Genomic DNA, 19,954 nt, shown 5'->3' with positions numbered 1-19,954 from the left:
TCGAGGTTTTAATTCTTTAGGGCACCCGTAGTTGTGTCTCAACTAAACTCGTCCCCTCTCCCAAATACATATTTACGGTGGTTCCTTGTTCGTTCCTCGCTGTCCTCCTCCTGTTCTCACTATGAGCGGAAACGTGAAAAAGGGTTCTCCATCCCGGGTAACTGAGTGGATCAGCTCGACATATCGGTTTGCGACAGACCGAAACGACTTTAGAAGGTGAGAACGAGTAAAACTGTCATTTTGTGCTGTGTTTGTGTCCAGAGGTTAGCGGCGCAGCTAGCGCTAGCTCACGCTGCTGGATTTGTCCTTGTGCTGCTCACCGATGCTAATGCTAGTCAGGTCTTTGGAGCGTAAATCCAGAGCTGAAATATATATTCATCTTAACGTGTTTAAATTCTAGTATGATAATATCCGTGCTACTTTCTCTCATTCTGGGGAAGTTATGATGCCTTTGATTTTTATTTGGAAATCGGGATTTCTGATTATTGCCAAAACTCCTTCCACTGGGATGCATTCAAATATGAAGTAAACAATAATTAGCAAATCTCCCTGGTTTCCGATCTGGAATTAGAATAATTTTAATTCTGGTGCGATATTACTCCTAAGTCTGAGGTCCAATTTCTGAGGCAGCCCGAACGCATCCATACACTTGGAGATGAGTCTATTTAAAAATAATCAAACATTTCTATACATTGCTTTCACATATTACTCTGGAATAATAATAATAAAAAAAATACTGCTCTCCTGAAAACTGTTCCACAAACATCTACTGCTACTGTGATGATGGAGAAGTCATCTGGGATTGATGGCCTCAGGTACAAAATATTATTATTATTAGTTAAGGTGCTAAACATATGAAGTTGTCCAGTTAAAATTATACTCTGAAACCCTGCTTGCACAACATACAAATAGACTTCTCCTGGAACAGAAGAGCTGACTTTGAGGCAGTTATGGCCTAGTGGTTAGAGAGCAGGGTATTTGCATCCTGGAGAGGCTACAAGTACCCTGGTTTGAATCCTACAGCCTGCCACTCTGGGTCCCTGAGCAAGACCCCTGAATGCTCCCCAGGTGCCGCACAATGGCAGTCCACTGCTCCCTAAAGGATGGGTTAAATGCAGAGGACAATTTCTCCACTGTGAGATCAATACAATCTTAATTAAATTCATTTATTTCTACACCTATGTAGTATAATTATTATCTCATAGATAAATGCATGTGCATTTATGCGCTTGGTTATAGTGTTTGTAACCATGTTATGTACTCCAACACACCATTATGGGCATGTATCGGTATAATTTCTTACATTTTTTGTCCAGCTCAAAGGTCCAGCCCGATTTTGCTATGGTATTGGTTATTCCTGGTAAGTAGAAGTGTTTCTTGCTGCTTGTCATGGCGTTTGTTTCTGTAAACACATACGCAAATCAGGCATAACATTAGGACCACTGACAGGTGAATTGAATAACATAAAATTCTCTCTTCACCATGGCACCGGTTAGTGGGAGTGAACATCGCCTCCCCAGAGTTAATTTGTTAGGAGCTGGAGGAAGAGTTGTGAGATGTTGACTTGGCCTCCAGATTCTCCAGATTTCAATCCAATCGACAGCCTGTAGGATGTGCTGGACAAATGAAAGTCCAGTCTATGGAGCTCCAGCTTCCAGGACTTCAAGCAGATACCACAGAAAAATCTCATTGGTCTAGTGGAGACCATGTCTCCACGGGTCCGGCTTGTTTTGATGGCAGAAAAGAAGACTAACACAATATTAGGCAGTGGTCCTGATGTTGTGTCTTAATCTCCAGCAGCTGTATAGGAAGGATGCACATCCTGGGTTGGTTTCAGTCTGCAGTTAAACGTCTGCTGCGTTGACGTGAAATAAAATGATGAATTTATTAAAAATAGGGGTACATGCTTAATAATCTTCAGATATAGAGTCTAAAAAACAGCATCTATGTCCTGTTCGCTTCATTCTTTGTTTTCTTGGTTTCAGGAATCTTCTGGTTAACCTTGGTTTGTTTGCTGCCGGAGTCTGGGTCGCCAGAAACCTCTCAGATTTTGACTTGATGTCTCCCCAGCCGGTGACTTAACCGTAGCTGCAGATCCCGACCAAAAACAGGATGATGGTGAGAGAGCTTTCTGTTTTAGGGGACAGCTAAAAGTATAAGCAAAAAATCCAGAAGCTAATACATTTAGATATATTTGCTTGAAACATTTCTGTTTTTACATTTTTTTTAGGAGTCTTGGACCAACAAAGAAGAAACGAAGGACTTGATGAAATACTTGGAAAACAAAATGTCTTCGTTTACATTACACTTTTTCTCCTATTTATATGACCTGTAAACAAGTGTCATCTCTATTCTTATTTTCTTTGAGTCACAGATTGCATTTGCCACAAACTCTCCAATAGAGGACTCTTTTTTTTAAATTATTTTAACTTGTTTTCATGCAGTCATGTCAGTTCAGGACCTCTTTGTCTCTGCAGCTCGTAACTCTCTGCGTTCTGGTAGAAAGTGTCTCTCCGCTGCTCAGAGTCTGGACCTTGCTGCTCAGGTCTCGGCTGTTGATCTGGGGCTGAAGCCCGCTCTCCTGTACGACAGCAACGCTGCCTGTGCTCAGCAGCTCCAGCAGTATCTGAGCTCCCTGCGGTCTCTCCAGCTCATATCTGAATCCCTCCTCACACTGGATTTAAACGGAAACAGCCTTATTATCAACACACACACCCTCAGGTTGAATTTAGAGCAGATGATTTGCGATGGTGGCCCTGCTGTTGTAGATGTCTCCCCATCCTTGGAGAAGCCCACCATCTTTGATGCACAGACAAGACAGCTGAAAGGCATGATGGGAGATTTGTTGCTCCTTCTGGAGGAGTTTCAGCGTCTCAATGAGGTTGATAAACCTCTTTATGTTGAGGAGAAATGTGAGGATTGGAATCTGTGCACCATGTTTGGTCTTATACTGGGTTACCCAGTCACCTACTGGTTCGATCAGGCCAAGAGCTTTGAAAACTGTCTGTCCATGACGCCACTGGCGGTGGTTACAGCATCAGCAACATGGCAGGCAGACGGCATCGCCCACAGATTCTGTCTGTATTCGTTCAGCGTCCCTGCTGCACTGCAGGAGGAGACTCGGTTCGAGCTGGAGAACTGGAAGTTCAGGCTGCAGGAGAGATTTGAGCAGCAAGGCATCATAAAGGACCTCAGTATCAGTCAGTCCACAGTCACTCTTCCCTCCATCTGTCTGTGAATCAATAACAAGATTATGTTTAAAATAAAATGCTCTGGAATTAGATGCTTTTTATGTCTTTTTACACCATTTGAGGCTCTTCATATGCAGAAGTGTTTGCATCCAGACCATAAAAATTTCCTTTTAAATGTTTCATTCAAACCCTCAAATAATCAAAAATATTCTCACTGAATATTCTAACTGAAATTACAGACATGTAACAGTTTGAAATGATGTCCTCTACTATTTCAATGTCTTTTTACTTTGGATTTGACACCAGAACCGGCCCATCTGGTGCATCTTAATTATCAAGAAGTTAATTTACTACAGTACGTCATTCAAAAAGTTGAATTCATATAGATTAATTGTAGACATCTAATTCAAGAACAAGATGTACTTCTCAGCATAAAGGTTTGTCAGCCAAGAAAAACTTGTGCTTTTTAAAAGTAAGGTGGACAGTTAACACGTTTTAAGCTACAAAGAGGTCCTAATTGAAAAATGAGTCATTTTAAGTGTTGCTGCAAACAATCTAAAATCATTTTACTGGGTGAGGAAGGAATACATCCATCCACAATAGGATGATCCTAAATTCGTCTAAATCCATTTAGTTATTAGCGCCTAGAAGTTTGCAAGCGGGCACATGAGTTTAGAAGTGCCTAAGAACTTTAACATAAAGTTAATAAATGACACATTTGTGTGTAGGCAAAAAAAAGGCATATCAAAAATTATAACCTTTCCAACACATGATGGGAGCAGACACTAACGAGTTCACTATTCTCGTTTGTTCATATTTCACTTCATAGTTCGGCAGGGATTCAGGTCTTACCTTTTAAATAGAAGCTTTTGCGTCTCTATGAACCACATCGTGGTAGACTACTAATCTACTGATGTACCTCAAGGCTCTGTTTTGGGCCTACTCCTTTTTTCTTGCTATATAAACATCCTGCTGGGCAGATCATTAATAGATTTCTTATCACTTTTATGCTGAAGACATTCATCTGGCCTTAATGAGTCAATTATACTGAATTACTTGAGTGCCCAAAGAATTTTTGTCCAATCAATTTCTCTTGAAGGTTACGTAAAACATTTTGGCTAAAAGCCTTTATAATTTGAAAAATATTTCCAAAGTAAAAATTTTAATCAAGAGAAAAAATTTGAAATTAAAATGTGCAAAAGTTTCTGCTTCACAGCCATGATTCAAAGAAGACACCAGTCTACAGTATATTTAATGTTTTAAATAACTTACCAAACAGCTAAAATAAACCATCTTTAACAGCTGTAATGTTTTAATATTTACTGCATTTTGCAAATAAACTATTCTTATTTCTGCAACAGCTTGCTCTTCTACAAATATCTTGCAGTGTGAGACCCTTTACATCGTTAAAAAACATGATTTAGTTTCATTTCAAAGCAGCACCTATAAATAACAGACTCTGGGATGATGCAACATATAAATCATCGTTGCCTTCAGCACGAAGTCAAGCAGAAACAAACCAAACAGTACAGTTTGAGCCTTCCTGTTACACAGAAGTTGGACTCCTGAAACTGTTTTTCTGCGGCAGTGTGTGAAGTGCTGACAGTATAGTAGTTTTAGCCCTGGAGCCGATGCCTTCACATCACCTCATCCTGATAATCATTTAATAACATCTGAGGTAGCTTTAGTCAGCAGAGCACAGATGACTCCAACAGATGACATAGCATCAGAGGGGCTGGATGGCTGACAGAACTTCGCCACAACGGCCCTTCACTTTCAGCTCCGCCAGGTGATCCGCTCTGGTGGGCCCGATGTTCAGGATAGCGATCGGCATCTTCCTGTCGCCTGCTGCCAATAAAAACCTGTATCCTGAAAACACCTGCAGAGCAACAGAGGAAGGCGTTTTTAAATGCAAAGCTGAGGGCAAACACGGCTTTAAGCAAGAGTTAGATGTTTGTAATACCTGCAGCGATGACCCTACAACCAGCACCGCGTCCGCCTCTGCTAGTCTTTTGTGCACAAATTGGACAGTTGCTTTGTTCACTGTGTCTCCAAAAAATGTAACCTCTGGCTTCAATACCCCCCCACACTGCTCACAGGAGGGGACCCTGAAGTTCAGGACCTGCTCATCTTCTAAGAAGACGTCACCGTCTGGAGCCACAGCTCCTGCCTGAGCGCTCCAATCTGGGTTTAATGACAAAAACCGCCTCTGTAGGTCCTCCCTTGGGGTGATGGTACCACAGCCCAGACATGTTACCCTAAGAACATATAAAAACACAACAGGCTCTGAAAATCTTCAAAATGGCAGTGAAATCAACTCTTTAAATGCTGTAAATACTGTTCATTCAAAATACTCCTCTACACTCTTCAGTAGGAAAGAAATGCATTTAAATCAGTCAAAAACTGCCATGCTTTGCAAAAGCATTCTCAACCAGTTGAACTGTTTCACATTTTGTCACATTACAACCACAAACATAGCTGTATTTAATAGGGATGTATGCTATTTATGTGAAAGATTCGTGTAAAGTAGCTGTTTTGAACATATTTTACTAATAGAAATCTGAAAAGTTTGGCTTGCTTTTATATTCGGCTCCCTTTAATCTGGTACCACTTAATAAAATCCAGGGCAACCAATCACCCTCAGAAGTCACGTAGTCTTTAAACAGTCCACTTGTGAAGTTTAAATTAGGGCTAGCTTATAAAACAAAACATCTCAAGCTTTCAACATCTCATAGATCTCTGTTCAATCCATCACCAGGAAATGGAAGACTTTGACACAACTGCAAACCATTCATTATGGCTCACAGCAAATGTGGAAAAAGGTGCTCTGGTTACATGACACCAAACTATTTGGCCTAAACCATTTCCATTTTGAAGCAAGGTGGTGGCAGCATCATGATGAAGGAATGCTTTTCTCCAGCAAGGACAGGGACACTGGTCAAAGTGGATGGCATTAGACACAGGACAAACCTGGAAGAAAGTCTATTTGGGGCTGCAAATGGTTTGAGATTGTGGCGACGGATCATTTTCCAGCAGGGTAACAACCATAAACATACAGCTAGAGCTATAATGGAATACGTTAGATCAAGGCATATTCATGTGATAACCTGGTCCAGTCAAAGTCCACACCTAAATCAAACTATAAATCGACGGCAAGATGCACAAAGGCATTCCATCTAATGTGATCTAGTTTGAGCTTATTGCAAAGAATAATTTCTGTTGGTATAGACTTGCTTCATAGGTCTTGTAACACTAATTGAGGTAAAGGATTGTTTTATAAAAAACTGAATTAATTCAATAATACTTTATTAATCCTACAAGGGCCCCAATACAGATCCATAACAAACCTCTCAGATTTATATTTATAAATATCTTATTACCATGTGTTGTTTCAATTAACAATGTTGCTACACTGTGTTGGTCTATCTCATTACATGCTTATACAATACACTAATGATTGTAGCTATAACAAAACGTGGAAAGGTTTAAGGGGTTTGAATACTTTTCCAAGGCACTAAGAATTACACTGGCCACTGTTTGTTATTAGATCCTGTCCCTCAGCGTGTTTCCTCACCTGTGGGCGCAGCCGTGGAGCTCTGTGAGCCGTCTCTGTCCTGCCTTGGAGTGGAGAGCGTCCACATTCTGGGTGACCAACCAGTGCAGCTTCCCGCTGTCCTCCCAGCTCCGCAGAGCCCGGTGGGCACAGTTGGGCTGATGGGAGGAGAACTGCGGCCACCCCACGAAGTTTCTGGCCCAGTATCTCTGGCGGGACCCGGCGCTGCCGGTGAACTCTAGGTGCTGCATGGGTCTTCTGTCGGTGCGGGCGTACAACCCGACACCCTCCGAGCGGTAATCCGGGATGCCCGACTCCGTAGATAGACCCGCTCCGGTGACGACTAATAACCGTCTGAATCGGGAGACGAAGTCCTGTAGCAGCTCCAGAGAGCGGGCATCCGTCGTGCTGCAAGCGGGGACGAAGTCGAGCTTCCCCGCAGGGACAGAGGAGGCTGTCCGGACAGGAGCGGGGAGAGGAGGGAAGAGGCGCAGCGGCAGCCGCATCTGAACGGGGGCACATTTTAAAGAGTTTAAAGCGTCAGTAACAACAAAGTGTAACCAAGTAACACGCAGATATTTATACAATTACTAACTTTACCTTATGAATGAGTAAAACAATCTAACTAATCTACAGTAAAGTGTTTGTAGCTTTGTTAGATAACATGTATAACCAGAACCAGCTGATATAACATGGAAACCTTTCAGTTCAGTCTGCAAACACAGGAAGTACCTATTTTAATGTAACACCAAACAGCCGCACAGAAGTCTGGGAGTTGTAGCTAAATTGTTAACAGGAAACATTAAAGTTGTAAAAAAAAAAATAATAATAATAATAATTTATTTGCATGTCATTAAGTGAAAAGGAACATGATCTGGTTCTTGGTGGAAGAAACTTAAATCGGCAAGCACAGCATTAAGATGTTTTTTGTTGTTGGTCCCCAGATTTGCAAACATCTCAGGAAGGATTTTGTCCCACCCCTCATGGCAGAAACTCTGTAATTCTGAGGTTTCTTGGTAAATTTTCCAACAGGCTATCTGCAGACTAGCTATAGCACACTTCATCACTATAATATCCTTCTTAAATCACTGTTGCCTTGGTGGTTATTGTCATGCTAACCAACCCCTGACCCATATCAGAAGATGGACCCACAGTATAATGCTTTCACACCCTTGCTTAAGTGTGGGGATAGTGCTCTTCGGGTCACTCCAGAACTCCAGATGTTCTGGAATCTGGGAGTTGTAACTGGCTTAGGGTTTTAAATTTGTTCAAAAAGAATATGCTAATAATCAAGTTAGACCAGAACAAAACAATAACTTTGTCGCACATTATACCACTGTTACAAGTAATAAGCCCTCTAGTAGAATCCAGGAGAATAAGTTTGGTAACAGCCCAAGCAATCCACATTTAATAGGTCAAAAGATTCTGTGTTATAAAGTAGTGAAGCAGATGAAATAAGTATTGAATACACTGAATGTATTTATAAGAAAATCTTTTTTTAAGACATCTTCCGTATGGAGAAGAACATAGAGGAACATACTTGCATGGATTGCTTAAATTTGATTTTGGTCCATTGTTCCACATAAAATGTTTTCAGGCTCTATGCATGTCATCTATGCACTCTGATCTTCAGTTCTATCTATTGAGTTTCATTTGGACTCAAGTCTGGTGATTGACTGACCCATACTGGCTGTTTTTTTTCCTTGTCTGGAATCAACTGAAAGATTCCTTGGCTGTGTGTTTGGGATCATCGTCCTGGAGAAAAATCCAGATTCTTATAGATAATATTTAGTAATTTTACCACTCATCCTTCATTCGGTTTCATTATCTGCCAGAACCATATGCTCAAAAGCAGACCCACACTGTGACATTCCCACCTCCACACATCAATGTTGCTACTGTGCTTTTGGGGAAATGTGCTGTGCTATTCCTCCATACTTTGTGGGTGCAATGACATCTACAAAGCTCAGTTTTAGTCTCAGCGGAGCAGACTATGTACTCCCAGTATTTAAATGATTGTCCAAAACTTCAATGTGCTTTTTCTTCAGCAGTAGAGTCTTGTGCAGTTAAGGTGCATAGAAGAACATTTCAAAATAAAAAATAAGCCATCACTATATTTTACAATTAGTACAATTAGAAGTCTGCAAAGGTTTTGAGAGAGCTCTTTGGTCCTTCTGCCTATCATGAGAGGCTTCTTGTGTGATGCCTTCACACTCAGTTACTATATAACTAAACCATATGCATTGACAATATTTAGGAGTAGGATTGCTTTCTAAATAGCAACAGATTTTAGCGGTTTTCTTGGCTTTCTAGGTCTCTTTGCAACTATTTTTTCTACACTCTGTTCAATACATATCTCTGTCATTGCACTTTATTCCACATAATTTATGGACTTACTGTATTTCTCATGATTTCTTTGTATGTTTGGATTACTTGAGGTTTTACCAACAAATGGTGTTAAAGTCATGTCAATTGCCCCATTAGAAATTGTTTTACTGAGGGAAACATTGATGTGTTCAAAACTTATTTTTTATGCTGTATCATTACAGAAAACCCAACGAAGGCAATTATTTATGTATCTTTTCTGTAATCACACATATAGGACCCCGGACAATAATGCAGTCACCTAGCTTGTTTTGCTGTAAACATTTGCTGTTAGGCTTCAAATGTTTATTAAATATTTTTTCCATATTTGAAGAATAGAAAGATGAATAACTTCGAGTTAGAAAGTGTCCCATTATGAAAGCAGAATCAATGGCTTCTTTCAGTTCAGTCTTATCACCACTGTAGTGTCATGGGTTCTAGTCTTTATTAACCCATCATTTTTAAGGATGAAGAACTGAATATCTGAGAAGCTCAGAAAAACATGTCTTTTTATGTGTTTCCTCCATTAGAATATGCTGCATACATCCTGGTTACAAAACTCCAAGATATCTGTCGTGAGGAAAACAAATACAGAGGTTGCAGTTATCACTTTGGGGGAAAGAAAAATCTGACTTGCACAACAATCAGCTGGTGTGTCCAGGTGCTCCTACCAGAGCGTGTGCATTTAAAGACGGCCTCCAGGTGAGCGTAAAACTCCTCTCCCAGAATGGAGCGGTAATCCATGTGGCTCGTGTGAACAAAACACCGCGTTGCATCTTTAAACAGCAGATCGCTTTCTCCGTACTGATGAGACTCAAAGAGTTTGAACTCTGTGCTTTGGGTAGCTGCCAATGTTTCCTGCCATTAGAGATAAATAGGTTTTATAGAAACAAACGTAAAGCGCATATGTGATAGATCAACACAAAGTAGTGCACAATTGTAGAGTGATAGGAAAATGAAACAGCCATTCCCTCATCCATTGTCCTTGCTGGGTTGCTAAGGGCTGGTGCCGATCTCCAGCGGTCATTGGGCCAGAGACACAGACACACACGGAAACCATGCATGCCCACACACTTACACCTGAAGGCAATTTCGAGAAAACAATTAACTTAACAGTCATATTTTTGGACCGTGGGAGAAAGCTGGAGTACCTATAGAATGTCCATGCATGGGAGAACATGCAAACTCCATGCAGAAAGACCCTAGGCCAGGATTTGCACACAGGACCTTTTTGCCGCAAGGGAACGGCGGTACCAATTGTTTCAAGTTGCATGAAAATAAAATATGGTTTTTAACTGATAAAAAAAAAAAAAACTAGTAATGCAGTGCCACCTTTCGCATGTATTACATGTCCTAGTATTTTGGGGTGGTTCTCTAACAGCTTCGAACATCTACACCTAATTGTTTCCTCATTTTTCTTTTTAAAATAGCGTAAACTAGGTCAAATTAGTTGAAAAGCATCTTTAAACACCAACCCTCAAATCTTGCCACAGTCTCTTCATTCACCTTGGGTCAGGACTTTGACTGGGCCATTTTAACTCATATTTATGATCTAAAACATTCTATTATAGCTCTGGCTGTTGTCCTGCTGTAAGGTCAAAATCTGCTTTGGTCTCAAGCCATTTGCAGCCTCTAACAGTTTTTTTCCCCCCCAGTATTGCTCTGTATTTAGCTCCATGCATCAACTCTGACCAGCCTCCCTGTCCATGATGAAGACAAGTAAGCCCACAGATTGATGCTGCCACCAGAATAAATGAGAATGATGTGTACAGGGTCAGGTGCAGTAGTTTTGGCATGTAGGCCAAAAGTTACATCTTATTCTCATCTAACCAGAGCACCTTCCTCCAAACCACACAGGCGACTTTTGAACGCAACTGGTTTTATTTAAGGGCATCAAAATTAAGGGGGCTGAAGTCAATTTAGTATGGCTTTTTTATTTAAAGGTTAATTGCTGTACTATTTCAAAATTCCTCCAAATTTTGATCATATTAATATCTTATAGAATCAATTATTTCTTTAGGTAAATAAGCAAAAGTACACAATGAAGGCTAAACAACCAGCACGATGTAGAGTTAGATTTGCCTCTAGTGTTTTAAGGAGCACCTGATGAGTTAGTCCTCCAAGCGGGATTAAAATGAATGAGATTTAATGATAAAAAATTACTGACCTGCGACTTCATGAGGAAGTCATACACCCTTGATGTTAGCACAGGCCGTGTCATGATGCTATTTGGGGGGATGGCTCCCAAGTTACAACTTTCCCACTCTGACAAAGCAGCTCGATGTCCATCAACGCACAGCAGCTCAAAATCAGACTGTGTCCACCCCTCTGCCCACCTGCTAGAATTCAAACCTAGTGATAAAATAACCCATAGAACACAAGATCAGTTAGTTTGTAAAGCTACATACGTACATGATGTTTGTGTAGTGTCTTTAATAATACGTCACCAAGGATGTTTGTAAGAAGGTTGTGGTGCTCGAGGAAGGCCACATCACCGTAGCTTTTCCCGCTTGGATCTCCAACCAAGCACCTGAACAATAACATCCAAATGGACCAAATCACTATCTTGGGATAAATACTGAAACAAGGATAAAACTATAGCTTCCTCCAAACTTATTGGCTGCTCTAACAGAGTCATAAAATATATATTTTTTATTGTAGTAGCATAATCTTACAATGACAAGAGTAGAAAAAAATCAAGCTGTCATAAGTTTGCGGTCAGGTGGATGTAGCTCTGCTGTAAAACCACTTTGAGTGGCGGGCATGATTAGAAAAGTGCTGCATATTTTCAGCCTATTCACAAGGCTGGAGCAGGCAGAGAGAGGGATCTTTGCATAACTTCTCTAGATCCTCCACAGTCCAGGGTCCTGGACTATGCTTTGTTCTCTTACCTTCACCCCACAGGTTTCTACAGAATTTAGGTCTGGAGACTGAGATGCCCATGTTGATTTAGTCTCAGGTGAACCATTTCTGTATTGATCCTGCCATACTTTTTGGCCAGACTGAATAGCAAGGCTCTAAGGGGGTTGTGTTTGCTTTTGAAATGTTCAATCTTTGTCTCATCTGACCAAAGCACACAACAGAGTTTAGCAAACTCCACGTGCTTTTGTTTGTAATACTAGGACACAAATCCTGTTTCCTGCCATATTTCCCAAACAACTGGCATATAGCCTCTGATGGTTGTTACATAGATTTGTTGACCCCAAGATGTCACTCTGTAGTTCTCCATCATTCAGTTCACAGTGCATGGTGGCAAGAGTCCTCATCCAGCTTTGTTTGTCACAGCTCCTGTTGTTTAAACATTTTTCAGTTATTGTTCTGACTGCAGATAACACAGCACACATCTTCTTACTTGATCAGCATGTTCTCTAATCATTCCTGTTTTGAAGAGTGGCTAAGAGAATTCAGTCATGGTATATTTGTACTCCAGGGAAAAAGAAAATTATTGATTTTATTGACCTGTCCTTAAAAGACAACTTAATTAAAAAAGTTCAGTTATACTTATAATAATAATTATGGTGCCAATACGTTAGGGACTAGTGGTTTTGTAAAAGAAACCTGAAAATTTTAATTTTTTCACCCCTTATCAAATTTTCTTAGATTAAAAAATGGATTTTCTTAATTCTTTGGTGTGAAGTTATGTTTCTACAATAAATGATGAATTTATTTTAGGGCTCTTTACAGATCTTTACCGTGGCCAGAAAAATTACTTAAAAATGATTCATATGTTTAGTTCACAGAGGGCAAATACACCTAGATTAAAATTAATTATAAATCTACTAAACCAGGACACCCATGTACCTTAAGGCACCCATGTTTCCATAGTAACGCTCATTGTGGTTGTCGGTGCAGCGTTTGGTCGCTGCCTTGCCTGTGCCTCCCATGCACACTTTGCACAGATTCCCCTGAGATCCAGGGAGACAGCCTTTCCAAAACACTGTACTGTATACTGTACAAACATAAAGCAGCAGACTGCAGTCAATGAGGACTTAAAAACAAAACAGAAAAAAACATTGGATTAAGGGGGAAGTGAGAAGCAATCACTTGAGTGAGGAGCAAAGGTCAGAAAGTTGAGAGCTAAGAAGAGATTTGAAAAAGTGTACCATGGTTTGGATCACAGGGGGCACTGCTGTTATGCTCCATGCTTAACGTGTGTCTGTAAGGCAGCAGCCAGCCAGCCGGGCTGTACATGTGGCCGTGACATGAGCGGCGGCCTCCCAGATTCCCCATGAATACGTTCCTGCTGGAACGCTTTGCTACAGCTACACCCACAGCCGAGGGCAACTCTGAAGGGGGACAGGCAGTGGTGGTTTCAATGTGAAGATGGCATTCACATCAGCAGAAAAATAACCGGCTGCTTGTCTTCATCCTACCATCTATCTCTAAGTGAGCAGATCCTTCAGCAGGAACACATTCACTTCCTGAGAAAATGCAAAAAAAAAATATATATATCAATTTATAAACACCAAAACTACACAATGATTCAATCATTGCCACACCTGACAACAGTACACAGGGCATTTTAAATACAAACAGAACAAAACTAAACAAAAATCATGAAATTGATGAGTCATACAAGGTCTAACCAGTTACACTAGGTCTGACCAGTTTATATACTGCAGTGTTTAAGCTAATCTCAATCTAAGGTTGTCCTAATGCTAAATAAAATAAAAGAAAATCTTCTTTTTTGAGTTTTTACATGTAGTTTAAAGAGGGTTTTGTGAATCTCATTGTGTTTTAAGGTAATATGATCAAGTTTAGGTTTGATCCCTCTGAGTATTTAAAATTTAAAATATTCAAATGAGTCCTTAACAGTGAAACAGCTCTTTAACTAAGTATCAAGACAGAAGTTGTGAATCAGGCGACTTTATGTTCACTCACTCAACATTACCTGGACTAGAAAACAAGCAATAGAAAAGTTGTTTGGGGCCCAACTGAAAAGTAACCCTTTTTTTGAGTGCCTGTGCCGCCCACTGGGCAGGGAGCAAAATCGCCCATATTAAAAACCACAGAATGGTACAGGGAATAAAATCTTAAAAATACAAATATATTTAAATTCTCTACTTAGTATGGGAATATTTTTCCCTGTACTATTCTGAGGTTTTTAATATGGGCGAAATGGCTCCCCAAGCAGAGTGTCCTTAAGTCAGGGGGCGGCACATTAACCCTGAAGTTAAAATAACTCATATTTGTACGCATTTTCTGACAGAAAGAGGAAATTGTCAAGTAGTTCAAAAAAATAACCAATAAGTCATTAATGGTCACAGCAAAGTTGATGCCTTATTACAGCGTTACCATAATATTCTGTGACCACTGGAACAAGGCCGCATTTTCCTGCGATAAATGTGTGCGTTGCATCCAGCGAGACGGCGTCCACTTCGTCCCTCTGAGGTAAACATATAAGTATTTTTTTTTACCTTTGCATCCCAGATTGGGTTAAAAGTCTCCATACCGTGTGATTCGGATGACCTACCTTGATTTTCTCGATGCAGTCCCGCATCGACACAGCCTTGACACACACCAGCGGGTCGGACTTTATGCTGAGAGCCCACCGCTCGCATTTCTTCTGCTCAGCATAGCTGATGCAGCACCAGCGCACAACGCTGTCCTGCAGAGAGCTTCCTGTAAACACAAACCACTAATTCACATGGAGTCGCCATAACAGCTAAATCCTGTTCACTTCTGGAAAGTTTGGACTGCTCGGAAGCACCTTCATGGCCGAGACCTTTGAGGAGTGCAATGTAATCCAGCCCCATCACCTGGCTGACGTCCATGTTGTCTGGCAGAACAACCAGTTTATCCGTCGCATCCCGAAAGAGAAGGTCCGATTCCCCAGAAAGAGATGAGTTGAAGAGCTGGAAGCGCTGCCTCTCTTTTCCTAGTCGACCAAACTGCTTCTGAAGAATTTGATTTAAAAACAACTTTGTACTGTTGCTGAGGTTGACCAAAGACTGGAGAACAAGACGATGGGTGTTTCAGAGCAAAAACATGAAAACACATCCACATATTTACCTGCACAATTGATACAAATTTGCGGACAACCTTGCGAAAATTGTGTCTGGTGACCATTCCTCCTCCTGGCCCACGGCCCAGATTACAGCTTCTGTAGTGGCTGAGAGAGGCCTGGGTGCCATCAGGACACAGTAACCAGAAACTGTCCTGCTCACTCTCTGACAAAACAGACGAGACAAAACTTTTTGTTACTCTGTTTTTTTTTTATACAATTATTAAAACCCTCAAGCCTTTTTTTTTTTTTTTAATTGAGCTGATTAACCTTATGCATCTTAACACCATTTGTTACATTTAGAACAAGGGTGTCAAACTCCCGTCCTAGAGGGCCGGTGTCTCCTAAATCCAACAGATCTGAATCAAAGGACTGAATTACCTCCTTAATCACTCAAGATCTCCAGAGTCATGCTAATGCCCTAATTATGTGATTCAGGTGTGTTGACAGAGAGACACAACTAAACGTTGCAGGACCAGCCCTCAAGGACTGGAGTTGAACACCTATGATTGTGAATTAAATAAAGGAGAATATTTTGTTTCTTGTACCAAATCTTTATCCAAAACCCTAAAATCTGAAAACATCACAAGTTTAGACACATCTATGTTCATCCCGTCAGGTCACTTATGCATTTATTGCTTGGAGCAGCCGTTGCGGTTTGTTAAATTTAACGAATCCTGAGGCCAATCATTTGCAAAGGTCACCGACTTTCTGCGGAGTCACCAGTCGGTGCTTAAGGAAAGTATGAGACCATCTGTGAAAACTTAAAGCTGAAGCAGAACTGGACTCTGGAACATGACTAATGGAAAGTTCTGGGCTGAGTCAAAGCCCAGAGCTCAATCTCATAGAGATGCTGTTGGGTGAAACAGACGAATAGCAAGAAACCCCTCAAACATCTCACAGCTGAAAGTGAGGAGTGGGTTAAACTTCAAGAAGAGTCTTTCTCCAGTTATTTTAGTCAAAGGAGGTAACACTCGCTATTAGGGGGTAGGGTGTCCTAACATCTTCCTGAGCTAAAAAACACTATTTGTTTATTTTTATTTTATTTAAGTGAATTTAAATCACTTTCTTTTTCAAAGATAAATAAACAAGATATCAACATGTGAATGTTTCTTTTTAAAGAACTGAATATTTAGTGTCCTAATTTGTTTACGTGAACAAGTACCTTCGTTAAAGTATACAGAAATATGAATATGTTTCTCTATTGTTTTAGTGAGGAGAATGAAAGATGACCTCTGAACAGCTTCTAATTTTGTCATTTTAAGACGTTTTGATCGGAAATGCAGTTTTTGGTGTATTAGTTGTTTGTTTATTATCTAATGCAATCGGCCATCAGTAAATAAGGAAAAGTTTTGAACTTCCAGAAAGTAACTACGTAAAATAAAAGACAAATAGGTTGTAGAGCTTACCATCAAAACTTTCAAGAGCTAAGTGGTCCACAAATGCAACATCACCGGCACCTCTCCGGAGACATCTGTACCAAACCAAATAAGAAGCAATGAAAACCTTTTACTAATACGTCTAATGGTCACTTTCCTTTTAAATCATGTAAGTCTTGTTCAGGCTGACCTAAGGGCTCCCTGGTTGTTGTAGAAAGGCTCACTGTGTGACGTCTCACAGAAATAATTCTTCTGGCGAATGTAAGACTTCTGGCCTTGGCACAGAGCGCACAGAGGAGACGCCATGGTGGCAGCTCCGGGAACACAGCTGGCTCTGAAAAAGGAACTTACATCTGGGAGAGAGAAGAAAAGAGGCATTTTTTATGTTAGTTTCCTACTTTTATTACTTAAATTCCTAAAGTTTGAAGGAAGGAAGTTCAGAAGGAAGGAATGAAGTTCAGAAAGAAAGAAAGAAGGAAGGACGGATGGATGGATATTTCCAGACTGCGTAGGAACCCTGTTGGAAGGACCATGAAGACTATATCCTCACCCTGACTGAGAGGATTCTCCTTGCTCCAGCTCAGGAAGCTCCTGGACAGCAGAAACCCAAGCGGGAGGCTCCACCCAGTGGTATATCGGGCCCCGCTGTGACAGCTCCTGAGGCCCCGCAGGGACCGTATGTCCAAACTCTTGTTGGTCACCACAGCAACTGACAGGATGCAGCCTCCTGCAGATAAAACAGCAAATAAACTTTTCAGACCTCAGTAAGGGAGAGTCAACACCACGAAATATGTCAGGAAGGTAAAACAGACCTTACCGTCAGTGTAAACCTCCTTAGCAACGGCAACAAGATCAAACTGCTTCACAGCAGAATAAACTTCTCCTGCATCTAATGTCACTATGTCTGCACGGTTTGCCTGAAAACAAGGAGCGGCAGCTTTAACTTAACAAATACGGTAATTAAAAGCCAGTTGTTTTCAATTTTTAATTCAAATTTCTTTCAAAAACTATTTCATAAACACTCCTTACCTTATAAAAATTAGGTTAGAGGCAACAGTAACAGGTGTAAAACAATAAAAATGTGACTCACCTTGATTTTATCAATGCAGTCAGCTGTGCTGGATGCTCGCACGCATGACAGCCTGGCAAAAGCCGCAATAGCTGCTGAAGGCAGCACTGCCACCAGAGCTTTGGCCAGCTCCGCACACTTCCTCTGTTCAGGATCTGAGACGGTGCACCAGCGCATCTTCTTGGCTGTCATATGAGCAACAGTTTTAAAAGCTAATGAGGTAACATGATTCTTGTTGAATGCTGGTTAACTTTAAGGATGCCTCAGCTTAAGAAACATGGACTCAAAGGTACCATTTTAACAAAAGAGTACCATTATAAATAACTAATAGTTAATAAGCCAGTTTCTATGAAAGCTATATTACTTTACAGTGTAATATTTACCCACTTTACAGATTCTGCTTCTGCTTTTCTGTCACACTTAAATGTTTCAAATGTTGATATAAAATGTTTCTAGTTAACCTGAGTAAATATAAAAAGTTGTTTAAATGATGATATAATTTATTAATGGAATGGCTATCCAAACCAGTTTGGTCATATGTGACAAAACTAATTTTGCTCTGAATCTAATAACTGATTTTGCCACCAAGTATTTGCCATAACGGGCCATGAATCCTTTACATCACTGAGGAGTTTTGGCCCACTGGAGGGTTTCTGACCATCAATGACCAGCTAGAGATCAAGTCACTGCATCTTTTTTTAAAGGTTTTTTTGTTACTAGTAGTCTTTGATCATGAGTATCTAGACAGGAAGTAGGGCAGATAGGAGGTAAAGGACAGGCAGGAAACGAACCTGGGACAACTGCGTTGAGCGCTTTAGACCCAGCACAAGGTTCTCGTGCTCAACAAATGAGCCACATGACACCCACACCACTGCATCTTATTTGGATTTAAATCCAGACTTTGACTAGGTCACTCCAAAATCTTCATGTCTTTTTGAACCATTCAAAGGTGGACTTGCTGGTGCTCTTTGGATCAATGTCCTGCTGTCTAACCAAGTGCACTTAAGCTCAAGAACACAAAATGATCTCCTTCAGGATTTTCTGAGAAAGATTCATGGTTCCATCAATTACAGCAAGTTGTCTGGGTTCTGAAGCAACAAAGCAGCCACAGACAATCATACTACCACCACCAAGACTGTCTGTCAGTGTGATGTTCTTTTTCTGAAAAGCTGTGTTGGTTTTTAGGTCACATGTAGCACGACTACATGTGACCGGATCTCATCAGTACACAGAAAATCTTCCCAAACATCTTGGGGCACATCAAAACGTTTTTCTGGTCCTGCATGTTCTTTCAAGTCAGCAGTCGCCTTGGAACTCTTGCATGGATGCCATTTTTGTCTCATTCTTTTTGCTGAATAATGAACACTGATCCTAACTAAGGCAGGTGCAGTATGCAGCAGTTTAGATGCTTTTATGGGTTATTTTATGACTTCCTGAATGAGTGGTTGAAATGCTCTTGGGAGTAATTTTGGGAAGCTGGCCTCTCCTTGGAAGGTCCACCACCGTTCCGTGTTTTCTTCATTTGTGGACGATGGCCATCAGTGTGGTTCACTGGAGTCCAAAAACTTTAGAAGTGGCTTTGCAACCATTTCCAGACAACTGATAGATGTCAGCGACTTTGTTTCTCAGATCAGGACATTATTCGTCATCAATGTACATCTTTATGCCTACTTCACGTTGTCAAACAGGTTCTAATTGATTGATTCGTCTGGTCTTACAGAAAAGAGACCTTGGGGTAGTCAGTAAAATTGGACTCAGCTGTGCGAAAATGTGGTTAAGCACAGTTAATTTGTGATTTAACATGAGGGGAAGTTATATTGCCACACTCTTAATTAAATCAGCATTTGAAGACTTCTGGATTTACTCATGTTGTCTTTGTCTAATATAAAAACTAGTTTGATGATCTGAAAGTGTAACAAAGAAGCAAAAACAGAAACAATCTGTAAGGGGGCAAATATCAAATATCAGTAACTGGTTTATCAACTGTTTATTAATCATTTATAAGGGAAGCCTTACTGTAAAGTTGTCCCACAAGCCCAACTGTTAATTAACAAAAGAGACAGTCCATGATTTTCTACACTAATGTTTTATCAGGCCATCGTCATCCCAATGAGGGTAAATATCAGCTCTAAATAATGGCAAAAATAATTCAGGAACAAGTACTTACCGCTGACGCAACAAGCAAAGAAGACAAAGAGTAAAACATGGTGCAATCCTTTCATTTTAAGCTGCTGTAGATCAAATGTTCAGAGAGATGACCGCAGCGTGGCCAGCAGAGAGCAACTCTGAATTTTCCTGCACTGATTTTCCAAAGGATCAGAGCTGCTGATACGTACCAAAAGAAGAGAAAATCTATTGCGTAAGGGCAGTTTCTCTGGAAACAGTCACCTTTTG

General features: G+C 40.6%; 4 protein-coding genes across 4 annotated transcripts; 2 read left to right on the top strand and 2 right to left on the bottom strand.

The window, feature by feature from the left end:
* The first annotated feature begins 84 nt into the window (after nucleotides 1–84).
* tomm6 (translocase of outer mitochondrial membrane 6 homolog (yeast)) lies at nucleotides 85–2,283 on the top strand. The gene is made up of 3 exons (XM_047348559.1): nucleotides 85–216; nucleotides 1,986–2,118; nucleotides 2,231–2,283. Exons 1-2 carry the CDS (start codon nucleotides 122–124, stop codon nucleotides 2,080–2,082), a joined length of 192 nt encoding a protein of 63 aa, XP_047204515.1. The 5' UTR covers nucleotides 85–121; the 3' UTR covers nucleotides 2,083–2,118; nucleotides 2,231–2,283.
* A 141-nt stretch (nucleotides 2,284–2,424) lies between these two features.
* On the top strand, nucleotides 2,425–3,283 carry c20h1orf74 (chromosome 20 C1orf74 homolog). The gene has a single exon (XM_047348557.1). It carries the CDS (start codon nucleotides 2,447–2,449, stop codon nucleotides 3,236–3,238), a length of 792 nt encoding a protein of 263 aa, XP_047204513.1. The 5' UTR covers nucleotides 2,425–2,446; the 3' UTR covers nucleotides 3,239–3,283.
* A 1,141-nt stretch (nucleotides 3,284–4,424) lies between these two features.
* On the bottom strand, nucleotides 4,425–7,899 carry sirt4 (sirtuin 4). Its single transcript, XM_047348556.1, has 4 exons — nucleotides 7,345–7,899; nucleotides 6,766–7,250; nucleotides 5,155–5,449; nucleotides 4,425–5,070 (listed from the first exon to the last, which is right to left on the bottom strand). Exons 2-4 carry the CDS (start codon nucleotides 7,248–7,250, stop codon nucleotides 4,918–4,920), a joined length of 933 nt encoding a protein of 310 aa, XP_047204512.1. The 5' UTR covers nucleotides 7,345–7,899; the 3' UTR covers nucleotides 4,425–4,917.
* Nucleotides 7,900–8,835: 936 nt separating this feature from the next.
* On the bottom strand, nucleotides 8,836–19,870 carry sxph (saxiphilin). The gene is made up of 17 exons (XM_047348012.1): nucleotides 19,728–19,870; nucleotides 17,582–17,745; nucleotides 17,309–17,408; nucleotides 17,042–17,218; nucleotides 16,682–16,844; nucleotides 16,522–16,586; nucleotides 15,121–15,278; nucleotides 14,819–15,005; nucleotides 14,582–14,730; nucleotides 14,404–14,494; nucleotides 13,482–13,529; nucleotides 13,212–13,394; nucleotides 12,910–13,057; nucleotides 11,556–11,638; nucleotides 11,276–11,460; nucleotides 9,780–9,966; nucleotides 8,836–9,678 (listed from the first exon to the last, which is right to left on the bottom strand). Exons 1-17 carry the CDS (start codon nucleotides 19,780–19,782, stop codon nucleotides 9,635–9,637), a joined length of 2,187 nt encoding a protein of 728 aa, XP_047203968.1. The 5' UTR covers nucleotides 19,783–19,870; the 3' UTR covers nucleotides 8,836–9,634.
* Between the last annotated feature and the right edge of the window lie 84 nt (nucleotides 19,871–19,954).

This window comes from Girardinichthys multiradiatus, chromosome 20 (genome assembly GCF_021462225.1).
Source record: "Girardinichthys multiradiatus isolate DD_20200921_A chromosome 20, DD_fGirMul_XY1, whole genome shotgun sequence".
Classification (NCBI taxonomy): Eukaryota; Metazoa; Chordata; class Actinopteri; order Cyprinodontiformes; family Goodeidae; genus Girardinichthys; species Girardinichthys multiradiatus.
Note: the sequence above shows the minus strand (reverse complement) of the source record. Positions and strands in the feature narration are given on the sequence as shown.

Coding starts and splice junctions, on each gene's coding strand:
- tomm6 (XM_047348559.1), top strand. CDS start 122: ATGAGCGGAAACGTGAAAAAGGGTTCTCCATCCCGGGTAACTGAGTGG. Junction 217..1,985: donor GACCGAAACGACTTTAGAAG/GTGAGAACGAGT, acceptor TCTTGGTTTCAG/GAATCTTCTGGTTAACCTTG.
- sxph (XM_047348012.1), bottom strand. CDS start 19,782: ATGAAAGGATTGCACCATGTTTTACTCTTTGTCTTCTTTGCTTGTTGC. Junction 13,530..14,403: donor AGTGGTCACAGAATATTATG/GTAACGCTGTAA, acceptor GCATTTTCTCAG/GAAGTGAATGTGTTCCTGCT. Junction 11,461..11,555: donor CCTTCTTACAAACATCCTTG/GTGACGTATTAT, acceptor TTTTATCACTAG/GTTTGAATTCTAGCAGGTGG.
- c20h1orf74 (XM_047348557.1), top strand. CDS start 2,447: ATGTCAGTTCAGGACCTCTTTGTCTCTGCAGCTCGTAACTCTCTGCGT.
- sirt4 (XM_047348556.1), bottom strand. CDS start 7,250: ATGCGGCTGCCGCTGCGCCTCTTCCCTCCTCTCCCCGCTCCTGTCCGG. Junction 5,450..6,765: donor CTCCACGGCTGCGCCCACAG/GTGAGGAAACAC, acceptor ATATGTTCTTAG/GGTAACATGTCTGGGCTGTG. Junction 5,071..5,154: donor TTGTAGGGTCATCGCTGCAG/GTATTACAAACA, acceptor GTTGCTCTGCAG/GTGTTTTCAGGATACAGGTT.